Source organism: Schistocerca piceifrons, chromosome 3 (assembly GCF_021461385.2).
Source record: "Schistocerca piceifrons isolate TAMUIC-IGC-003096 chromosome 3, iqSchPice1.1, whole genome shotgun sequence".
Classification (NCBI taxonomy): Eukaryota; Metazoa; Arthropoda; class Insecta; order Orthoptera; family Acrididae; genus Schistocerca; species Schistocerca piceifrons.
Window position 1 is genome coordinate 733,608,541 of NC_060140.1, and position 20,429 is coordinate 733,628,969.

Sequence of the window (20,429 nt, forward strand, 5' to 3'; positions counted from 1 at the left end):
TGTGTTAGCTGAAGCAATAACCAAAGATCAGGTACAGCTCGCGATTGTGAAACAACAATGGTACGGTGGAAAACTATTTTATCTTGTTTAGTGCACTTTATACATAGGCGCGCCCGCTCGAGAGTTAACATGTTACATACATACAAGTTGCCTATGTTGTTTGTATTTTACGAATTTGCCGCAATATGACGTGTCTGAAATAGGGGCATGGCGTGAGACGTCACTGATAAGCGTTTATGATGATGTCATCGAAAAGTGAGCACCGCTTGTGACGCCATCTGCGGGGCACTGAGCTGCTGACTTGATGTCGCAAATCTAAACAAACTGTGCCTGAAGACATATAGCCCTTCTGCTGCTGGTGGTGGAAAATCAAGAGGTGAATGTTGAGAGTTGCTAGGAAAAGCTAGAAAACAAACGATGGTTCAGAAAAGAAATGATAAAAGTAGATCTTATTCTAACAATGATAAAATAAAAAAGGAAATGAATTTCATCTGTAGCTCTGCAAACAGACGAAATGCTAAAGGAAGTCTTCAACATTATAAAACACGCAAAAGAAACATGCATGTATGCAGCTGGAGATAACGAACCGGAAAGTGTAGAGGATGCTTTTATCGAGAAGATGATACCAAATGGATCACGATCGTTATGCATGCAACATAAATGCTACGGTAATGTATTCTCGTCTCATATATATTCTTTGACGAAGTAGGAAACATGTTTGTAACAGCTTGTAGTGTATACCATACAACGAGATAAATATCGGCAGCTGTGTGCACCACACATCGAATCTCACACCTTTATTACACGCCAATTATATGTTCGTCATGTGTATAGCATCGTCCACAATGTGTTTCCTTTATTTAACTAATTAAATGATTTAATGTCACAGTATAGATTTTCAAATGCAGGAAGACGTCATTCTTTCGCATCGTCGCTTAGTTAACTACCATTGTTGATGCATGAAGTTAAAAGAAGTCAACATCACTACCGATGATTCTAGTGACCCTGAACATTAAAATTTTACTTTCCTCAGTTTTAGTCATGTGTGGGAACGATGTTCCTACTTAATATTTGAGTTCCATGCTATTACTTCTTTTTATATAATACGTATAAACTGATTTCTTCGTTGAACATTTCCTGTTAAGATGTCATGAAAATTATGTTTTATCTTTCAGATTGGAGCAGAAGTACGATGTTTTCATCATAGAGAAATTCGGATTCACTTGCTATTATGGCTTAGCGCACAAAATGGGGTCTCCACCGTTAATTGGATACACTTCTCTTGGAATTACGTCACTTAATCGGAAGACTTTCGGCAGTCCAATTAATCCTTCCTACATCCCCGACTATAATCTCGGATACACGGACCACATGACCTTCTGGCAGAGAATGTACAACGCTTACATCTTAATGCGATCGCTGGATGTTGAAGAGAGAGTTCTGTATGGGAAAGAGGAAGAGGAACTCAAGAAGTATTCCGGTCCCAACCCACCTACCGTGAAGGAAATGGATTACAATTTCAGCCTCATGTTGGTCAACAATCACTTCAGCGTGAGCTACCCTGTGCCGAACACGCCAAATATCGTCGAATTAACTGGAATCCACATCCAGAAGGAGAGGAAGCCGCTGCCAAAGGTATTTACAAATGTACTACAGAAAATGTGAGATGCTGCTCGTCAGAGTCAGGTGTTAACGTTAGAAATGGCTGAGAGCCGTAAAATAATGTGCTAAAGAAACGTTAACGGCTTACTGGGAAAATATTACATATTTATTTAGTTCTCTCAACTCACTTCTGTGTTATAAAATGTATGTTATTTCAATTTCCATATAACAGTAGCAAAGTCATCCGCATATCTTCTAATGCCTATACTTAGGTCTCAAAAAGGAAGACAACGGCGTGAGACCGTAGAAGACCTAACAGTTTCATTCTTTTTGTGCAACTGGGGAAAGGCGTTGCTTCAAATCTAACATCCATAAACACATTCTGCACAACAAATGTCCAGACATACATCCAGTAAACGCTTTGATAATGTCATCAATTTCATTCTACGGCTTTCCATCTCTTCATGTTTGCACACTTTCGAACTGCTACGTTCTTGAAAAAGTATATACTTAGAAAGCAAGTGCCTCAAGAGATATTAAATTGAGGGCAACCGGATCTGTATAAGAAAACGGAAGATCTGTGGACCACTGATGATATATTTAAATCGTTTCATTACAAACAGTCATTAGCGGTCATGAAAGGCGAGATATGATTTTCGAATGGTCGTACGCGAGGTATGATCTGAAACACTTATGAAAGAGCAAGGTTCATTTTTTGTAATAATTTTTTCCTATATGATGATCCAATATGCAAGAGTATTTTAAATGACGGTAACTGTAAGTGAAAACGTACGTCACTTCTGTCCAGAAAGTAAAAACACAGAATAAATGTACGACTCATGCACATATCGTGATGTTGTTCTACTTTTTTTACTTTTGAAGTTTGTTCCATAGGTATAGCGGTAAAGCAATAAATTGTATTGCAGAACTGGGTTTCATCTTATTTTCTTCTTTCAATAGCACCAGGACCAAATCATGAGCTAAAATATAGACATGCCAATTCATGGACTTATTTACACATGAGAAAGAATTAACAACGTATAAAGATTGCAGATGAAGATGCTACAGAGCAAAGATAATCACCACTGACATGAGGAACCAGATGTATAATGACAGGAATTGTACTGCAATTTGTGTTTTGTGACACAGATAAAGAAATGAACCAGTACATGTGAATTCGAGGAATGTTAGCTTAAAATAAGAAGTGCAGGGTAATGAAGAATAAAAGTTATGTGTTAATGTGCAGTGTGTCAATAATATTTACAAAGTAAAAATGAAGTTACTAAATATGTAAAGTTTAATACGTCTCTTATGGTATTAAATTAATTGCTAGATAGTATTTATCACATAGAGCACTGGGTCTGTGAATAATGAATTAGATGTAAATATTTTATAGGTGACAATACAAGCTCACTAGTACAGGTCAGTAGTAATATGAATTCAAGGTTAGCATGAGTGCAAACATAAAAAAAAACTAAAATTTTTTTTTTACACAGTCAGTTCTGTTTATTATTCTTTGGAGGTAGGGAATTATTGGCAAATACCACTATTTCCTGAAACTTCCTGGCAGATTAAAACTGTGTGACGGACCGAGACTCGAACTCGGGACCTTTGCCTTTCGCGGGAAAGTGCTCTACCAACTGAGCTACCCAAGCACGACTCACGCCCCGTCCTCACAGCCTTACTTCTGCCAGTAGCTCTTCTCTTACCTTCCAAACTTTACAGAAGCTCTCCTGCGAACCTTGCAGAACTAGCACTCCTGAAAGAAAGGATATGGCGGAGACATGGCTTAGTCACAGCCTGGGGGATGTTTCTAGTATGAAAATTTTCATTCTAGACCACTATTTCCTACTGAAAAACCATTATCGTTACTTTGAATTATCTCCAAGTTCTCTTCGATATTTCTCAAAGTCAATATTAGAACACAAAGCAAACTTAGTTTGGCCAAAGTTCAAAAACATTCTCTCCAAATCTGCTCTCAGAGATCCTACTTGTTTATTCTGTATGGAAGTTGAGAGGACTCACATTTGTCCTTCTGTACTGCAGGTTCCTTGTGGGGAGATGTTATGGTTTTTGATAAAGCTTACACTTGCTGTAAAACTTATTTTTGTAGGAAACTTCTAAAATGTTTGGCAGGTTTGTGATAAAGTTTCCCTAGCAAGGACATGGCTACATCATTTGTGGTAGATTTATCAAGCTCTTTTGGTAACACAGGAATTGACAAGTGGAAAGTGAAGCCGGGTGGCGAGTTATTTCTTGAATTTGCTTTGATGTAATGTTTGCCAGTATAATAGGTATTATAACGTTCGGTTCATGCTATAGCTTTAACAATAATAATATCCCTTAGTTAACGTATTTTATAAACTGGGACTTTAGTCACTCCATTGAACATTCTATTTTGTCCATGTTATGTATTTTCTTAAATAATTATTTGTATTTGCAACAAATTTTTGTGCCCGTAACTTCTTTGTCTAATCACTGCAGATGTCTTTCATAAATTTCTTACAATTAACGTCAGCCATAATATTAATTATATTAAATTAATTACACATTTTCACTGATACTGTACTTGTAATTGTCACTAGCAGATGACAGGTTAGCGAAATGTAAGGAAGTGTAGTTTAATTCAATGAGAGAACCTTTATAGCTTTTTAAAATCTATTCAAATAAAATATGCTTTAACCACACTATCGAGACACAGTGTCTGTCACAAATGCACGGAGTATCTCGGCACACTTTCCAGCTGATGGTTACCTGTCCACCGTCCCCATCCATGTCATCCGTGCTTGCTAATTTTAGGATTCCCACTGGAGGTCGAACGATACTGTGCACCTGCACTGCAAGTTGTGGATTCACTGAACATCGAGGTGACACAATTATGTGAATGTCTGTTCTTTTGGACATAACTTAAAGAACAGATACCACACGGAATCTGTAGCTATGACACAAATTATGTGTACTGAGAGAGAAGGTGGAAGAAAATAATGGAAAAGAAGGAACTGATGGTATCATTAGTATCGAGATTTTATGCAGAATCGGCAGAAATGAGTGAAAATTGTGCCGAACGGGGAGCCAAACCAGGCATCTCTAGCTTACTAGACGTCCACACAGTCATTGAAAATATGTGAACTATCTCTTCATGCTCCCCAGGTGACGCCCACTCCTACCGAGAGCCACATATCCACAGTCCTCCATCGTCGCTTTCTTAGATTCTCACTGGAGATCGAATGATATTGTGCTTCCACACTGAAGGTTGTCGATTGACTGACAATCAAAACGATTCAGTTATATGAATTTGTGGTGTCTGTACTTTTGGACATGTCTGAATGAATAGACACCTTGGAGAATCTGCAGGTGTAATGATGAAGATGATGTCCTCCTCGCCGTGTCCGGCGACAGCGACTCCGTCAGTCTTCTCTGTCCTTGTTGTGGTAGGCTCGGATGTGGCTCGCGAATCCGAATTTCGCTTTGAATATCCTGTTGCATGAAGTACAGTGAAGTTGACCAGCAGAGTTGTAAGTATACGTGTAGACAGGCTTGAGCTGAGATTTTCGGAGCTCTCTTTTAGCATCCAGGTTCATTAGACGCTTTTGCTCGAATTGTTCGATGCTCTTATGTACAGTTGATCGCCACTTCGATCGGCGCAGTGCTAGCTCCTCCCAACGGTTGCTTGGAATGCCACAGGCTGCAAGGTGGCGTTTAATGGTGTCTTTATATCGCAGGTGTTGACCACCTTTCCTCCTCTTCCCGCACGAGAGCTGCGAGTAGAACACCGCTTTAGGTAGCCTACTGTCATCCATGCGTACTATGTGACCACTCCATCTCAGTTGATGTTTCATTATTAAAGCTTCAATACCAGCCAGTTTCACGCGGCGCAAAATCTTCGTGTTTGGGACACGGTCTTCCCATTTGATGCGCAGAATTGATCTCAGACATCGAAGATGAAATTTATCTAGCTTCTTAATGTCAGCTTTGTAACAGCACCAGGTTTCCGAGGCATAGAGTAAGGTGGATAATACTACTGCTTTGTAGACTGCAATTTTTGTTTGTAGTTTGAGATCATGTGATTTCCACACTCGGTCATTAAGCTTACCGAAGGCTGAGGCTGCGCTGGCTATACGCGCTGCCATTTCCGTTGTCAGGCTGTTGTCACTTCTAATTTGGCTTCCCAGGTATTTGAAATTTGACACATTTTGCAAGGGTTTGTTATTTATCTCAATACTGGAGTCATCTGCATTAAGACCTCTAAGTGGCTGTTTGAGAACTTGCGTCTTAGTGATGCTAATGGCTAAGCCAAATCTTCTGCAGGAGGCATTAAGCAGATTTATGTAAGTCAGAAGTGTTCCGCAAGAATTAGCCATCATGCATACATCATCCGCGTAGAGAATCTCTAAGATGGATAGTTTGGTTACGCGACTTTTTGTTCTGAGGCGAGTGATGTTGAAGACACTTTTGTCTGTCCTTGTCTCGAGATTAATTTGATTACTACAGGCTTCGGTCGAGTGAGAAGAGTGTGAGAGCCAGAACACAGCCTTGTTTTACACCACATGTCACGGGAAACTGTTCTGAGAGCTTGTCCTCATTGTGGATTTTTGCCATCATGTTTTCATGAAACTGCCGAATCAAACTGACAATTTTGTCAGGGCACCCAGTTTTCTTTAGTATGATCCAGAGAGCTTCCCGTGGGACACGATCAAAAGCTTTTTCCAGGTCTACAAAGCACATGAACAAAGGCCGATGTTGCTCTAAGCTTTTCTCTTGCATTTGTTGGACAACAAATATGGCATCCACTGTGCCTCTGTTTGGGCGAAAGCCACACTGGGTCTCTGGTAGCAGTTTTTCTGCAAAGTGTGTTAACCGGGTGTTAATTATGTGGGCAAGGACTTTTCCCGCAGCTGAGAGAAGAGAAATGCCCCTGTGGGAGCTGCAGTCTGATATGTCACCCTTGCCTTTATATATCTTGGAAATACAAGCATCTTTCCAGTCTTGTGGAATCATTTCATACTCCCAAATCCTTAAGATCAGAGCAAACAATGGTTTCTTGATGTTTGGCCCCCCATATTTATATAGCTCTGATGGCAAGTTATCTAATCCTGCTGTTTTGTCATTTTTCAGCTTAGCCAGTGCTGAAATGAATTCATCGTAGGAAGGGACATCCGCAAGTTGTTCCTCAACTGGCAGGTCTTCAAGTGCTTCTATGTATGGAATATCGGTTGTCTGATGGTCGGGATTAAGAACGTCATTAAAATGTTCCGCCCACCGAGACAGGATGTCACTCTTCTGCGTCAGCCGACAACTTTTATCTTTGTTATAGACTGGTGCTATCTTCCCAACTCTTGGACCAAAGATAGTTTTCAGGGACTCAAAGAATCTGCCCGTTTGGTGTGTGTCGGCATATAACTGTATTTCATTTGCTTTATTTGCCCACAAACTGTCTTTGAGAGCACGTACCTTCACTTTCAGATTGTAATGCGCTGCTCTGCGCTTGTTATCATCAGGGGTGCGAAGAGAGGTTCTGAAATCATTAATTAGCTTTCTGATCTCTGGATCTGAATCGTCAAACCAGTCCTGGTGCTTCTTCTGAGGCTTTCCCAAGACTTCTGAAGCACAGCCACGCAGTCTGCTAGCGTATGCACTCCACTGGCAGGGGCAGATTCAGATATCAAAAGGCCATCGACACCAAATTTTTCATCCAGTTTTTCTCTCATAGTCTGATTATTGGCCAAGATTTTGCAGGACAATTTTGTTGGTATTTTGTGTGAAGCTCGGCGTGGTGCCTTCAAAGTTATCTTTAATTTGGACCTCACGAGTCGATGGTCTGTCCATCCCTGAGCGCCTCTCATTGCACGTGTGACCAGTGCGTCACCAAGATCTTTTTTCCGTATTATCACATAATCCAGAAGGTGCCAGTGTTTAGATCGCGGATGCATACATGTCGTTTTATATTTTTCAGGCAGACGAAAATATGTATTTGTCAGACAGAGTTCAAACTCGGCACATGGAGTTAGAAGATCCAAACCATTCGAGTTGCATTTTCCAATCCCATGGCGATCGAGGACTCCATTCCAAGCACTGAAATCATTCCCAACACGAGCATTAAAATCACAAAGTAACAGAAGTTTATCTGCAGAAGGAATATCCCTAAGGACATGTCGGAGGTCTTGGTAGAACTTGTTCTTCTCTTCATCCGGAGATGGTGCGTATACATTAATCAAGTGAAGATATTTCTTGGATGCCAGGTGAAGTCTGAGTGTTATTATTCTGTCACTTTTACCTTTTGGGAGTTCTGTTAGTGATCATGCCAATTTATTGCGTATGGCAAAGCCTACCCCACTTTCCGCCCTTTCAGTGGATGATTTTCCACTCCAGTAGTAGGTATAACCTCCGAGCGGTTCACATAACTGTCCAGAGTCACTAAGATGTGTTTCACTTATGGCGGTAATGTCGATGTTATATCTAGCCAATTCCCTTGCGATAAGTCCTGTCTTTCTCTCTAGGCACTGATTATGGTCGATATCCTGTAAAGTACGGACGTTCCTGACTCCAATCATTAGATATTTAAGGTAACTGTTTATTTTATTATTTTTTTGACCGCATATGTTAGTGAACAAGTGACCGCAGTTTGCCACTTGTGCTGGGTTGAGACGGGCTATGTTTAGGCCACCTTTTCTAGGCCCCTCCCTGGATTAGGGAAAGCAGAGCTATCCTAAATAGGGCTGTTTTGTCGTCTGACGAGCTGCCGAACCAGTCCTCCCGTCTCTCACGAGTACCAGAACGACCATCACCGTCTGACCGCCTAACGTGCAGAGCACCAACTAAGGTTCAGGTACACCAAACCCTTGCCTCACCATCAGTACTCCATCGCCGCAGGACTTTCAAAGCTCATAGTCCATTGAAAATTTGCCGGAGTCATCTGCGCGTGAAGGTATTTAAAGTGGACAAGCAGTTGCGCAGATGCAGATCCACTCTCTCGTCCTCTGCCTCTGGTTGGCAGTGGATCGTAGGGCCGATACGACTGGCAAGAGGCAGGGGATGCAGTGAATGGCCATATGCCACTGGAAGTATCCTGACATACACCCTTAAGGCACATCACAGGTGCCTTGCTTCGTCGGTACAGAAGCCGTGAGTGTTTACCTATCGATATTACCCGCCTCCTACACCGATGAAGAGACTGACAGAAGGGAAGAAGGAAAGGGAAGGAACCGGAAGGGAAAGGGAGGAAAGGACGGTAGGTCGTTGTGAGGCACACTTCGTCTGGCTCCTCTGCTGAGACCTGACTGGCTAGGTTGAACCTGCCAGTAGCTACGCTACCACCGGTATAGCTCTCAGCATCACAGGAACACGCAAACTCTCCCACCCGCACGGACAGTGCTACGATAAGGTGGTGCCTCCAGGGAAAGCGCAGGTGTAATACATATTATCTGAACTAATAGCTGCAGGTTTCATGCGGTGTCTGTTCTTTCGACATGTTAGAAAGAAAACACATTATGCATTCATATAACTGATTTGCCTCGGTCGCCAATGAAACCACAATCTTCAGTGCGGACGCACAATATTGTTCGACATCCAGTGGGAATCTAAAAATTACTGACTGTGTAGAACATGGATGGGGACTGTGGACAGGTGGCACACAATGGGTGTGGAAGTGAATCAGGCAGCATACATTTACGATGAACACTGTGTCAGTGTGGAGCAGTGGTTAACGCAACGCCCTAGTAAGTCAGGGATCCCAAGTTTGTGTTCTGACCCAGCACAAATTTTCATTCGTCGTCACCTATTCTGCATAAAGCCCTGATGCAGCTGAATCGTCAGCTCCACCCCTTTCCTTTTCTTCAAAGTAGGTCTGTGCTTTGATAGTGCCACGCAAAACAACAAGGTGTGTAAGCCCCCTCGATGAAAAACATGACCACACCATAACACCACCGCCTCCAAATTTTACTGTTGTCAGTACACACACTGGTAGGTGAAGTTCACCGGGCATTCGCCATACCCACATCCTGCCATCGGATCACCACATTGTGTACCGTGATTCGTCACCCCACACGATGTTTTTCTATTGTTCAGTCGTCCAATGTTTACGCTCCTCACACCAAGAGAGGCGTCGTTTGGCATTTACCAGCGTGATGTGTGGCTTATGAGCAGCCGCTCGACCATGAAATCCAAGTTTTCTCACCTCCCGCCTAACTGTCATTGTAGTTGCAGTGGATCTTGATGCAGTTTGGAATTCCTGTGTGATGGTCTGAATAGATGTCTGCCTATTACACATTACGACCCTCTTCAACTGTCGGCAGTCTCTGTCAGTCAACAGACGAGGTCCGCCTGTACACTTTTGTGCTGTACGTGTCCCTTTACGTTTCCATTCCTCTATCACTTCAGAAACAGTGGACCTAGGGAGGTTTAGGAGTGTGGAAGTTTCGCGTACAGACGTATGACACAACTGACACCCAATCACCTGACCACGTTCGAAGTCCGTGAGTTCCGCGGATCGAACCACTCTGCTTTCTCACGATGTCTAATGACTACTGAGGTCGCTGATTGGTAGTACCTGGCAGTAGGTGACAGCACAATGCACCTTGTATGAAAAACGTATGTTTTCGGGAGTGTCCCGATACTTTTGATCACATAGTGTATCTTGCTCAGACATTCATGCCTGGATTGCGTTGTGTGAGGCTTCACTATTTGTGTCGTGATAATAGTTATTAATTTTTTTATTAAATTATATTTAGAAAAGACAAAGATTTCCTGCATGCTGTGATATGTTTAGATGTTTACCCACTGTTTTGACAAGCTTAGTCACCATCGTATGATGTGGGAAGAATTGTTTCGTGAAAATGTTCTTTGATCTGAATCGGAGCCATATAACGAGCTCCAGTGATATATTCTACATCTGCATATATACTCCTTGAGGCACTGTACAGCACATGGCAGAGGCCACGTATTCACGTATTGCCAATAGTATCGATATTCGTTTTTTATTCCATTCATGTACTGAGCGATGAAAAAATGATTGTCTCCATGTCTCTGTAAGTGCCCCAATCTTACTTAACTTAGTCTCATGATCTCTGCATCAATTGTATGACGTTGGCAGCCTAATAGTCGCATATTCTTCTTTGGAAAGAGATTATTTTACATTTGTCCAACGTGAGAAATATGACGTCTTTATTTCCGGCGTTTCCTATTTAAGTTAACCTAGCATTTCTGTTTCTCTTTCATATGAGCTGTACCGATCTGATACTATCGTATCAAACGTCTCTGAATTCGTTACGTGCCTGTTGCCATGCCTGCTTTATAAGAAATCCAAACACTGGAACAACGCTCTAAAATAGGTCGCACTTGCGTCCTACACATAATTTACTAACCCCTCAAGCAAATCTAAATCTTTCACTCACTTTCTTTAATACGGATTTTACTTGAGTCTCTCAATTGATATCACTTGTTAGTATTACCCCTAAAGACTTATAACTATGAGATGTGCTCCAGATGTTTGTCACTAGTCTTGTAAGCAGATACTGTCGGTTCCTCCTCTTTGTTGTACGCGTTATATCACGTTTATCAGCGTTACGAGAGAGCTGCCATGCTGTCCATCGAGTGAAAGTTTTGACGTCATTCTGATATTTCTTGCAGTTGTCCAATGACTAAATAATGCTCTACATAACAACTCCGTCAAGTAAAAAATCTTGTAATGTTCCTGATCCTGTCCGCTTAATCGTTTATACTTATTTAGCCGTGGTTAACCAACAGTGAAGATCATCGTTCACACCGGTTGGTTATAATTAAAGTGAAGTCACTCATGGAGGCCCAGTGTAGGCCGTAATAATCGTATGGCAGCGAAACTGGGTAGGTATACCAATGCGTTAACGTGGAACCGATTAACGCTGTAAAACAAATTAGTTTCAGTTGTGGCCATCAGATGATAGTACGACATCCACGCTGCCATTAGGCAAACCATAGCATAAGTGAATGGTATGGCTATCGAGAAGAGAGACCATGAACTATTAGTGAAACTATTTTATGTGAACGGCAGCTATTGCATCGCTGCATTGATATTCGCCGACTGAAAGGTCTGAATAGAGGCCCGATGCCATTAAATGGTTTAAAGAAGGTGATAGAAACAGTTATTTACCAGGTTGCTGTTTCTGTAACTGACCATGCTACACGTCCCGGGTAGTGTTAGTGCTCGTGCAGTGTCACGAGAGTTGTCCATCCCATGGACAACAGTACAGAACGTTTTTCAGTCCCTAGAATGAAATTTTCACTCTACAGCGGAGTGTGCGCTGATATGAAACTTCCTGGAAGATTAAAACTGTTTGCTGGGCCGAGACTCGAACTCAGGACTTTTACCTTTCACGGGCAAGTGCTCTACCAACTGAGCTACCCAAGCACGACTCACACCCCGTCCTCACAGCTTTAATTCAGCCAGTACCTCGTCTCCTACCTTCCAAACTTCACAGAAGCTCTCCTGCAAACCTTGCAGAACTAGCACTCCTGGAAGAAAGGATATTGCGGAGACATGACTTAGCCACAGCCTGGGGGACGTTTCTAGAATGAAATTTTCACTCTACAGCGGAGTGTGCGCTGATATGAAACTTCCAGGCAGATTAAAACTGTGTGCCGGACCGAGACTCGAACTCGGGATCTTTGCCTTTCGCGGGCAAGTGCTCTACCAACCGAGCTTCCCAAGCACGACTCACGCTGCGTCCTCACAGCTTTAAATCCACCAGTACCCCGTCTCCTACCTTCCAAACTTCACAGAAGCTCTCCTGCTTTTCAGTCTATTTTACACTGATACCCGTACAAGATCCAGATGGTGCAGTAAATGTTACCTCAAGATCCGCAACAACATTCTGAATTTGCTCTTCGGTTTCTGTCATGGATCGAAGTTGATGACGTGTGGCCAGGCAATGTGGAGTGAAGAGGCACATTTCACTGTACAGGACAGTACTAACACACAGAATTGGTGAATTTGGTTTGCTATTGAACGTCGTGTTGGTCACGAAGAGCCATTTCATTTGCCGTATGTGATCGTGTGGTGTGGATTTACAAAGAGGTTTATTTTAGGTCCGTTGTTCTTTGAAGAGAATACACACGTAGGGCCTGCCAGGTGTACCGTGACATCTGCACATTATGTCACTCGTCCAGTGGAACATCTGCTTAATGCAGCCTTCCACAAACGTGGTTTTTCCAGAGGATTCCCAGATGCAGGACCTGGAAGATCACCTGGTGTCAATAACTGTAACTTTTCGCTCTGGGGATATCCAAAAGAACCCATTTGCCAGGGACGCCTTCGATCTCTACTTGATCTTAAAAGCAGTTCACAGGAGGGACACGTCACTCAGATTCCGCCGTAACTGCTGCGAGCAGCTATTGTTACGCTTTTTACGGATACAGCTTCTCGTTAACATCTCTCAGCAATCTGTGTAAACAGCAGTTAATAATAAAATCAACATTATGCCTTTCACTCTTGTCTGACCTTTCCTGTCCACGTCCCTTTGCTAACCCATTACGTACGGAAACATTTCTATGCATGTTTCTTCCGTTCACAGCGCCTGATTTCCCCTGGTTGACAAAATTGGAAATTATGTTTTCAATAGTAAATCGGTTACGCATTAACGCGTTAGACTATCTACAAAGTTTCGCTGCAGTACGATAATTACAGCCCAGCTGGACCTCTGTGAGCAGCTGTACTTTAATTATAACCTCCCGGTACTTTGTTACTGCAGCAATAACATTCTTAGACCTGACCGCTGGGTGCCAACTGCCTATATTTGCCATGATTTGGATGAAACAGAACACTCCTTCTTCAATGCGCAATACGCTAGTGTGTGACTAGGGCCTCCCGTCGGGTAGACTGTTCGCCGGGTGCAAGTCTTTCGAATTGACGCCACTTCGGCGACTTGCGCGTCGATAGGGATGAAATGACGATGATGAGGACAATACAACACGCAGTCCCTGAGCGGAGAAAATCTGCGATCCAGCCGGGAAGCGAACCCGGGCCCTTAGGATTGACATTCTGTGGCGCTGACCACTCAGCTACTGGGGGCGGACAATTCACTAGTAGAAACACATCACTGAAGATTGGACGCTGTATTAGCGGCGTCATACACCGTTGGATTTCTTGAAATGTACAACAATATTTTTCTGGAGACTTTTGGCATCATATAGGACAGCTTTATGGCTTTTGAAATGTTAAAGGTTAGTGTCACATGTGAAGCGCATCTGTGTATCAGGACGTGAGGGACTTCCTGGACGGTGCCAGGGACGGCGTGGTTTACTTCAGCCTGGGCTCCAACGTGCAGAGCAGTGCCATGCCTCCAGAGACAGTCCGCGCCTTCCTGGACGCGTTCGCTGGAATCCCGCAGCGTGTGCTCTGGAAATGGGAAGCAGATCGATTGCCCGGTCAGCCCGGCAACGTGATGACCGCCAAGTGGCTACCGCAGCAGGACGTGCTGGGTGAGTGTGCGGACGCCCTCCACTCTAACGGCCTGCGAGACTGCCGAGCGTAGAGATTACTGTGAATAAGTGACGTCATTGTACTGTTGCAGCTCATCCGAACGTACGTCTCTTCATCACTCAGGGAGGACTACAGAGTTGGAACGAGGCAGCTTATTTCTCTGTGCCCGTCATTGGGATTCCTTTCCTAGGAGACCAGGTTTACAATATTGAAAAGATGGTCAGTTTAGGCGTTGGACGAAGGCTGGATTTAAAAGACGTCACCAAGGACAGTGTTCTGGAAGCGGTGCAGACAGTTCTGGAAGACAAGAGGTGAGGAAATTTGTTTTTTAGTTCTCCAGTAGTTCGTAGCACAAGGATGTTGATCTCCCTTCCAGCTCCACGGATTTAGTAATAGTAGTATAGTGTCCTGATTACTTGCACACTTGAAAATATGGTTCATATTTGTAATGGCAAGATTCTTCAGACGTGCTGCCTATTTCAGAAGTCGGGAACCCGCATCACATTAGCTATGTTCACAAACTTCGTGCAGATTTACGTTGAAATGACCATCCTCCAAATTACAAGGATTTTCGTATATTACACATATTGAAATGAGCGTCACCCTACGGCATTTCCGACCTTACAAAACATTCTCATATAATACGATAAACATTAATCAGCTGATGACTTTCTATCATCATGTACATTTGTTAAAATAAAAAAAATAAGAAAACTAAGTAGATACTTCCGCATACATATGTCTTGTGTATCAAATCAAAGTTTATAAGTTTATTTTTCCTGCTCGTTTGAGTGGTGCTATTGACTTTTATGCCGCACTTATGTAGTTTACAATACTACCATCTCAATTGGAGATTTGTTTCTGTGGAAAATAATAGTGTTTAAAAAACTTCCTGACAGATTAAATCTGTGTGCCGAACCGAGACTCGAACTCGGAACCCTTCTTTGTGCGAGCAAGTGCTCTATCAACTGCGCTAACGAAGCACGACTCACGACCTATCCTCACAGTACTACTTCCGCCAGTATCTCCTCTCTTTCATTCTGCAAATAATGTTTAATTTAGCACAGAAATAGCTTACGTATCTAAACACAAATACTCTTAAGAGGTATAGGATATTGCATATTCATGTCAAAATAGATTTAAGTTTGAAATACTTTCATTTCTGATTAATTTGACTGAGTCCTTTATCCAAGCATCAACGTTCTCGATACGTTTACGGTAGGGTCTTCCTGCATCAGACTGTATTCATTGTGTAGTTCCGCTACTGTTCGACGTCTTGTGTATGTTTGTAGCACCTTTTGTTTACCAGTAGTGTTGTCAAAGTGTTTTTGTAATCACTGCATATAAAATTAAAATTAAAAGCAAATGTTTGCGCAGCACCATGCACTGAACTTGTGGCGTCCAGACGCACAGTGATAGCTTTTTTGTTATGTATGTCCATTGTAATCGGAAAATTTTTCTGTATAGTACTTGAGAGCAATATTTTGTCGTTAGACGAAGATATCGCGAAAGTGGGCCATACGCTTGCCGTCGGCGTGGTCATCAGCACCCCTCCTGTAACTACCAGGCCGTTAGCTTCAATTTGTAACAGTATATTAGTAAGACCTTTCGTTTGTGATTCCAGTTGAATATGTTGGAAGTATTGTCCTCATCACATCACACAGCTCCCGAACCACATAAAGTTCTATCTGAATCCTCGATTAGCCCCGTATTCATATGCCAAAACGACGTTTTTGAGCTGTGTTATTAACAAAGTTATCGTGACGTATTTGTCACGTTACTAAGAAAAGCATTCGTTAGCTTCAGTTGCAAGTGCTTCAGAGACCGTTCATTGTGACATGTGACGGATTTAGCAATATCTAATGAAAAAACGATACTTCTAGTGCCGTGTCGAAAGTGTCTATTAGTAATCTTAATCTGAATTTTTCTTAACTCTCTCCGTATTCTCTCTCTGTATGGGCGTATAGACGATATAAAAACTGAAATTGTGCATCGTATCAGACAGTTCTATAAGTTTCTGCAATTGTTACAAAAATATTCCTTCAACGAAAAATCGCACCTTTTAACGTTAAATGTTTCAATTTATTATATAGCTGCGTAGTCATACTAGATAACTACTTAGGCGTATTTTGCTTGCTGATCTTGATCATATTTTCGACCACATAAATACTGTCCATGTAACTATTTTGTGTAAACAAAACTATAAAAATGCAAATAATATATTTTGCTTTTGGCAGTAGGATGTCAGCTTGCAAGAGTAAACAAATGTCTGTAATGCCTACAAAAGTTTTGTTTTAGGGCGTTGCAGTATAGAAGTGTGTAGATCACAATAAAATGTATAATGTAGTGAGGAAGCGAAGGACACGGGAACCACTATAACATAGAACAACTTGATAACCTAAAGTATTCGTCTCTTTACTTTCTAGTCTTTTGTTGAACGGGCTACAGCTTGAGTAGTGCTGTATCGTACCATTATAGGATAACTACGTAGAACAAAAATGTTACAATTTTAGAGTTTCGTATCTCAGTTAGTAAAAATGGAACCCTTACAGGATCACTCTTTTGTCAGTCTGTCTGTCCGGCTGTTAAAAACGCTTTTTCTCAGAAACAGGCAGACAAACCAAGCTGAAATATATCACACATTAAAGTCTACGGTCCCTTGTCGGTGTAACAATGTGAAGCTTCTAAGTCAGTGCAATCGAAGGATACCGCCATGTCTGTCACATATTTTGATACTCGCAAACTCACCCATCGAAACCTGCAGGGTACTGTCGTCTACCTACAGTCACTAAATTTTGCAGGAAGCAGAGTTTCACACTAAAACCAAAGGAAAACATCTGAAAATTGTTAATTTACAATTATATCACGGTAAAAAATAATTTTTTGTCTTTTGTTATCAGACTGTCTGTCCGTCAGTCCATCTATTAACTCTAATTTCTCTCAGGAACGGGGAGACGTATGAACTCGAAATTCGTGACATATGCTAAGGTCTATGGTCACTTGACTTCTAAGTTGGTTTACCAAAAAGATATGGCCATTTATATCACATGTATTGATACAAAGTCACTCATTAAGACCTACATTTACTTCCCTGTGACCTAGAATCACGAAATTTACTAAGAAGCAAAGTTTCGCGGTGCAATCAAAGGAAAAAACCGAAAATTGTGAATTTGTGATAATATCACACAAAAAATATTCCTTTGTCATATGTTATCCGAATTCAAACTTAAAATTGAAACATTCTGGGAACACTTGGAATCCTTGTGACCGATGTCTTGCCAGTATCAATGTCGATAATAGGCAAATATCGTCAAGATTCTCGATTCCAAGGCTGATTTAAGTTTGTACGGAACCCTCAGTGGGTGGACCCTACTCCAACCTCGCGTTTTTTCATATATGTATACACATTTCATGATATGAAGTGAAATATATATGAGCAAACACTGTGAAAAGCACTCATGAATGTTGCTTTATGTACCTGTATACATAACTTAACTAACATTGTTTCTTTCAAATCATATAAAAGTAGTTTTGCCCGAAATTTTAGCGAAAGTAATTCAAATTTGCAGAATACTTTTCAACACAAAATACAACAACTTAAAAAAATTAATGAGAAACTCAAAAAATAATGGTCACCAAACACTGCTGCTTGTGATCATGACATGGGTCACTGGCACCCAATAAAACTTACAATTTTCGATTCAAAATAACATTATTTCGTCTTACTATCAGTGTCTTCGATCTAAATTCTAGGATACTCAGTGGAGATTCCCAAATTTTTTGAAGACACAGTTTGACTTTCTTCCATATAACGTAAGCTCAGCTGCACATAAACTAACTTTTCGGTTGCTGCGGGAGAAGACCTGTTTCTAATTGTACTATGGATCCTCCGACGGGACGACCAACTGCGCTCGCTTGCAGCTGTGGAGGATGGTACACTGAGAAGTTTGCATGTTAAAACGGATCAGTGGCTGACATATACACAATCCTTTCCACCAGGTACAACGTGAGCCATACTCACCAGCTGATCGCACACTATCTAAGGGGAAGAAAGAATCTCAAGCTCTAAATTGAGGGCATTAGCTAGCATACGCCATCTTTCATTTTCATACACTCGCACACAGAGCTGAGGAACTGCAATGCAAACCTTTTATAGACATTAGTCACTTTATGCTATGGATCTAACAGATTTTCCGCTGCATGTATAGGCTGGCAAGTGGCTGTTGTTTTGTGTTTATAATTTCAGGTATCATACATAGCTAGTCATTTGGAGATAGCATTGACCAATTTTCTTTTATAAGGTCCATCTCTACTGCAATTTTTGTAAAGAGATGATGCATATCTGACAACAGGGCATTGTTAGACTGAATCTGAGTGGTGGCAGTAGACGCTGGTCACAGTAAGCGAGTCGTTTGGTCAAATTTCCCCCATGTCTCCTCCTTCGACACAGCACTTCTTACTGTGTTATCTAAACGAATTGATGGGGAAACAATGGATTCTAAAGTAGCCTCTTTGTTCTTTATCAAGCTATCAAAACTTATTAAAACTCCAGCATGTTGGTGGCGTAAGTTTCAAAGTTACAGCCGAAATCCTGTAATTTTCTGTCTGCTTCGATTCCAGCAGAGCATGTGATACATGACTGAATCTGAATGCTTTGATTATTTTTTGATTGACAGGTACAACCATTATGTCTATGATGAGGAGACTGATGCTATTAGCGGCACATCCTACACATGTTATACGCATGTACTATTCTTCCACTATTCTGTAGTCACCCTGTATATTTCTCTCATTGTCGGTGATCACTGCCATGGACTTTTCGTCCCGTATGTCTTGAATTACTGTCCTAAGGCCTGTGATGCTATGTTGTACTCTTTCTCCGCACTCAACAGAGCGAGTACTCTTGAAAAAAGTCGGTTCATGTGTCGTGGCAATGAAATTAATCACTTGGTGTCAGGGACATCTATTCATACATTATTATTTAAAACGATAGCATTTGATCGCTTAATCTTATCTGTGACAACAGCATGAACACTTTGATATTAAGCGGTACCAATGTTGTACTCATACACTGACGATTAGGTGACTCGTAGGCAGGATCAATTAAATGAAAAGCTTTCATCCAGCAGTGCATCTCTAGCATTGATAAGGAGGATCCAAAATCATAAACAGCTCTAGGGACGACTTCATCTCTCTCAGAAATGATTGTAGGAGTGCGCCATGAAACTGATGATGTGGTGTTCGAGAGACTAGACTCGTTATGAGGTGAGGTCGCAGATACGGACATGGTCGTTTCATTACATGTTTCAGATGCTGTCCTCCAATTTTTTTCTTATCTCTGTATAGGTTCCTGTGTCACACGTTTCATGGATTCTGGACAGAGCCTACTCTTTTGAAGGTGATCTCACTGCGTTACGATGTAGTGCTTCCTAAGAAGTTCACGCGGCTTCTGTAAGGCCGCTGTATTGTACAGTTTCCACACCTCCGAACGGTGGCGTATGCTGAAGAGTTCCGATGGATTCTCACGTTCCGTAAATTAAAAATCATCACCAATGGTTGTCGAAGACTTCATCATCATTCTACCTACGGCCTTGTAGAAGCGAAGGGAGGAGCGGACAGGGTTTCGGCGCACTATCTTGCCCTTTGGATGGGAAACTGCCCCTAAAGAAGGAAGAATCAGCAATGATAATTGTATGAGTATGCAGAAGTCAATGGAAACCACTGCATTAAAGACACATAATATGTATCCACAGGATATACGGCCTGTAATTGAACTAGTATCATGATCATGGCAAAAGATTCCGGCTAGTCACCCTTTGGGATATCCAGCCGGGGAATGCCAAGGCGAGGTGACCATGGGAAACAGATTAAGTAGCCAACGAAAGGATAACGGTCTACGAGTCTGGACGTGGAATATCACAAGTCTCAACGTGGTAGAGAAGCTAGAAAATCTGTAAAGGGAAACACTAAGGCTCAATCTAGAAATAATGGGGTCAGTGAAGTGAAATGGAAAGAAGACAAGAATTCCTTGTCAGATGAGTTTATGGTGGCACCAACAAATGCACAGAAAATCGTATCTCGGAAGTAAGATTCGTTATGACTAGGAAGATAGGGCGGAGAGTGGGCTTGTTCTCTGCAGAATCGACAGCAAACCAACACCGACAACAGTAGTTCAGGTATACATGCCGACGTCGGAAGCTGAAGCTGGAGAGATAGAGAGTATATGAGGATACTTAACGGGTAATTCACAACGTAAAAGGAGATGAATATCTAATAGTAATGAGTGACTGGAATTAGGTGTAGGGGAAGGAGAAGAAGAAAGATTTACCGGAGAATATGGGCTTGGTATTAGAAATGAGAGAAATGGTAGACTAAT

At 41.8% G+C, this 20,429-nt stretch overlaps 1 protein-coding gene across 1 annotated transcript in view; it reads left to right on the forward strand.

The window, feature by feature from the left end:
- LOC124789016 (UDP-glucosyltransferase 2-like) overlaps window positions 1–20,429 on the forward strand; it is a 37,543-nt gene that overhangs the window by 8,800 nt on the left and 8,314 nt on the right. The window contains exons 3-5 of the mRNA XM_047256302.1: window positions 1,176–1,635; window positions 13,830–14,052; window positions 14,145–14,364. Of these exons, the coding sequence (XP_047112258.1) occupies window positions 1,176–1,635; window positions 13,830–14,052; window positions 14,145–14,364 (903 nt within the window). The remainder of the gene's footprint in view (window positions 1–1,175; window positions 1,636–13,829; window positions 14,053–14,144; window positions 14,365–20,429) is intronic.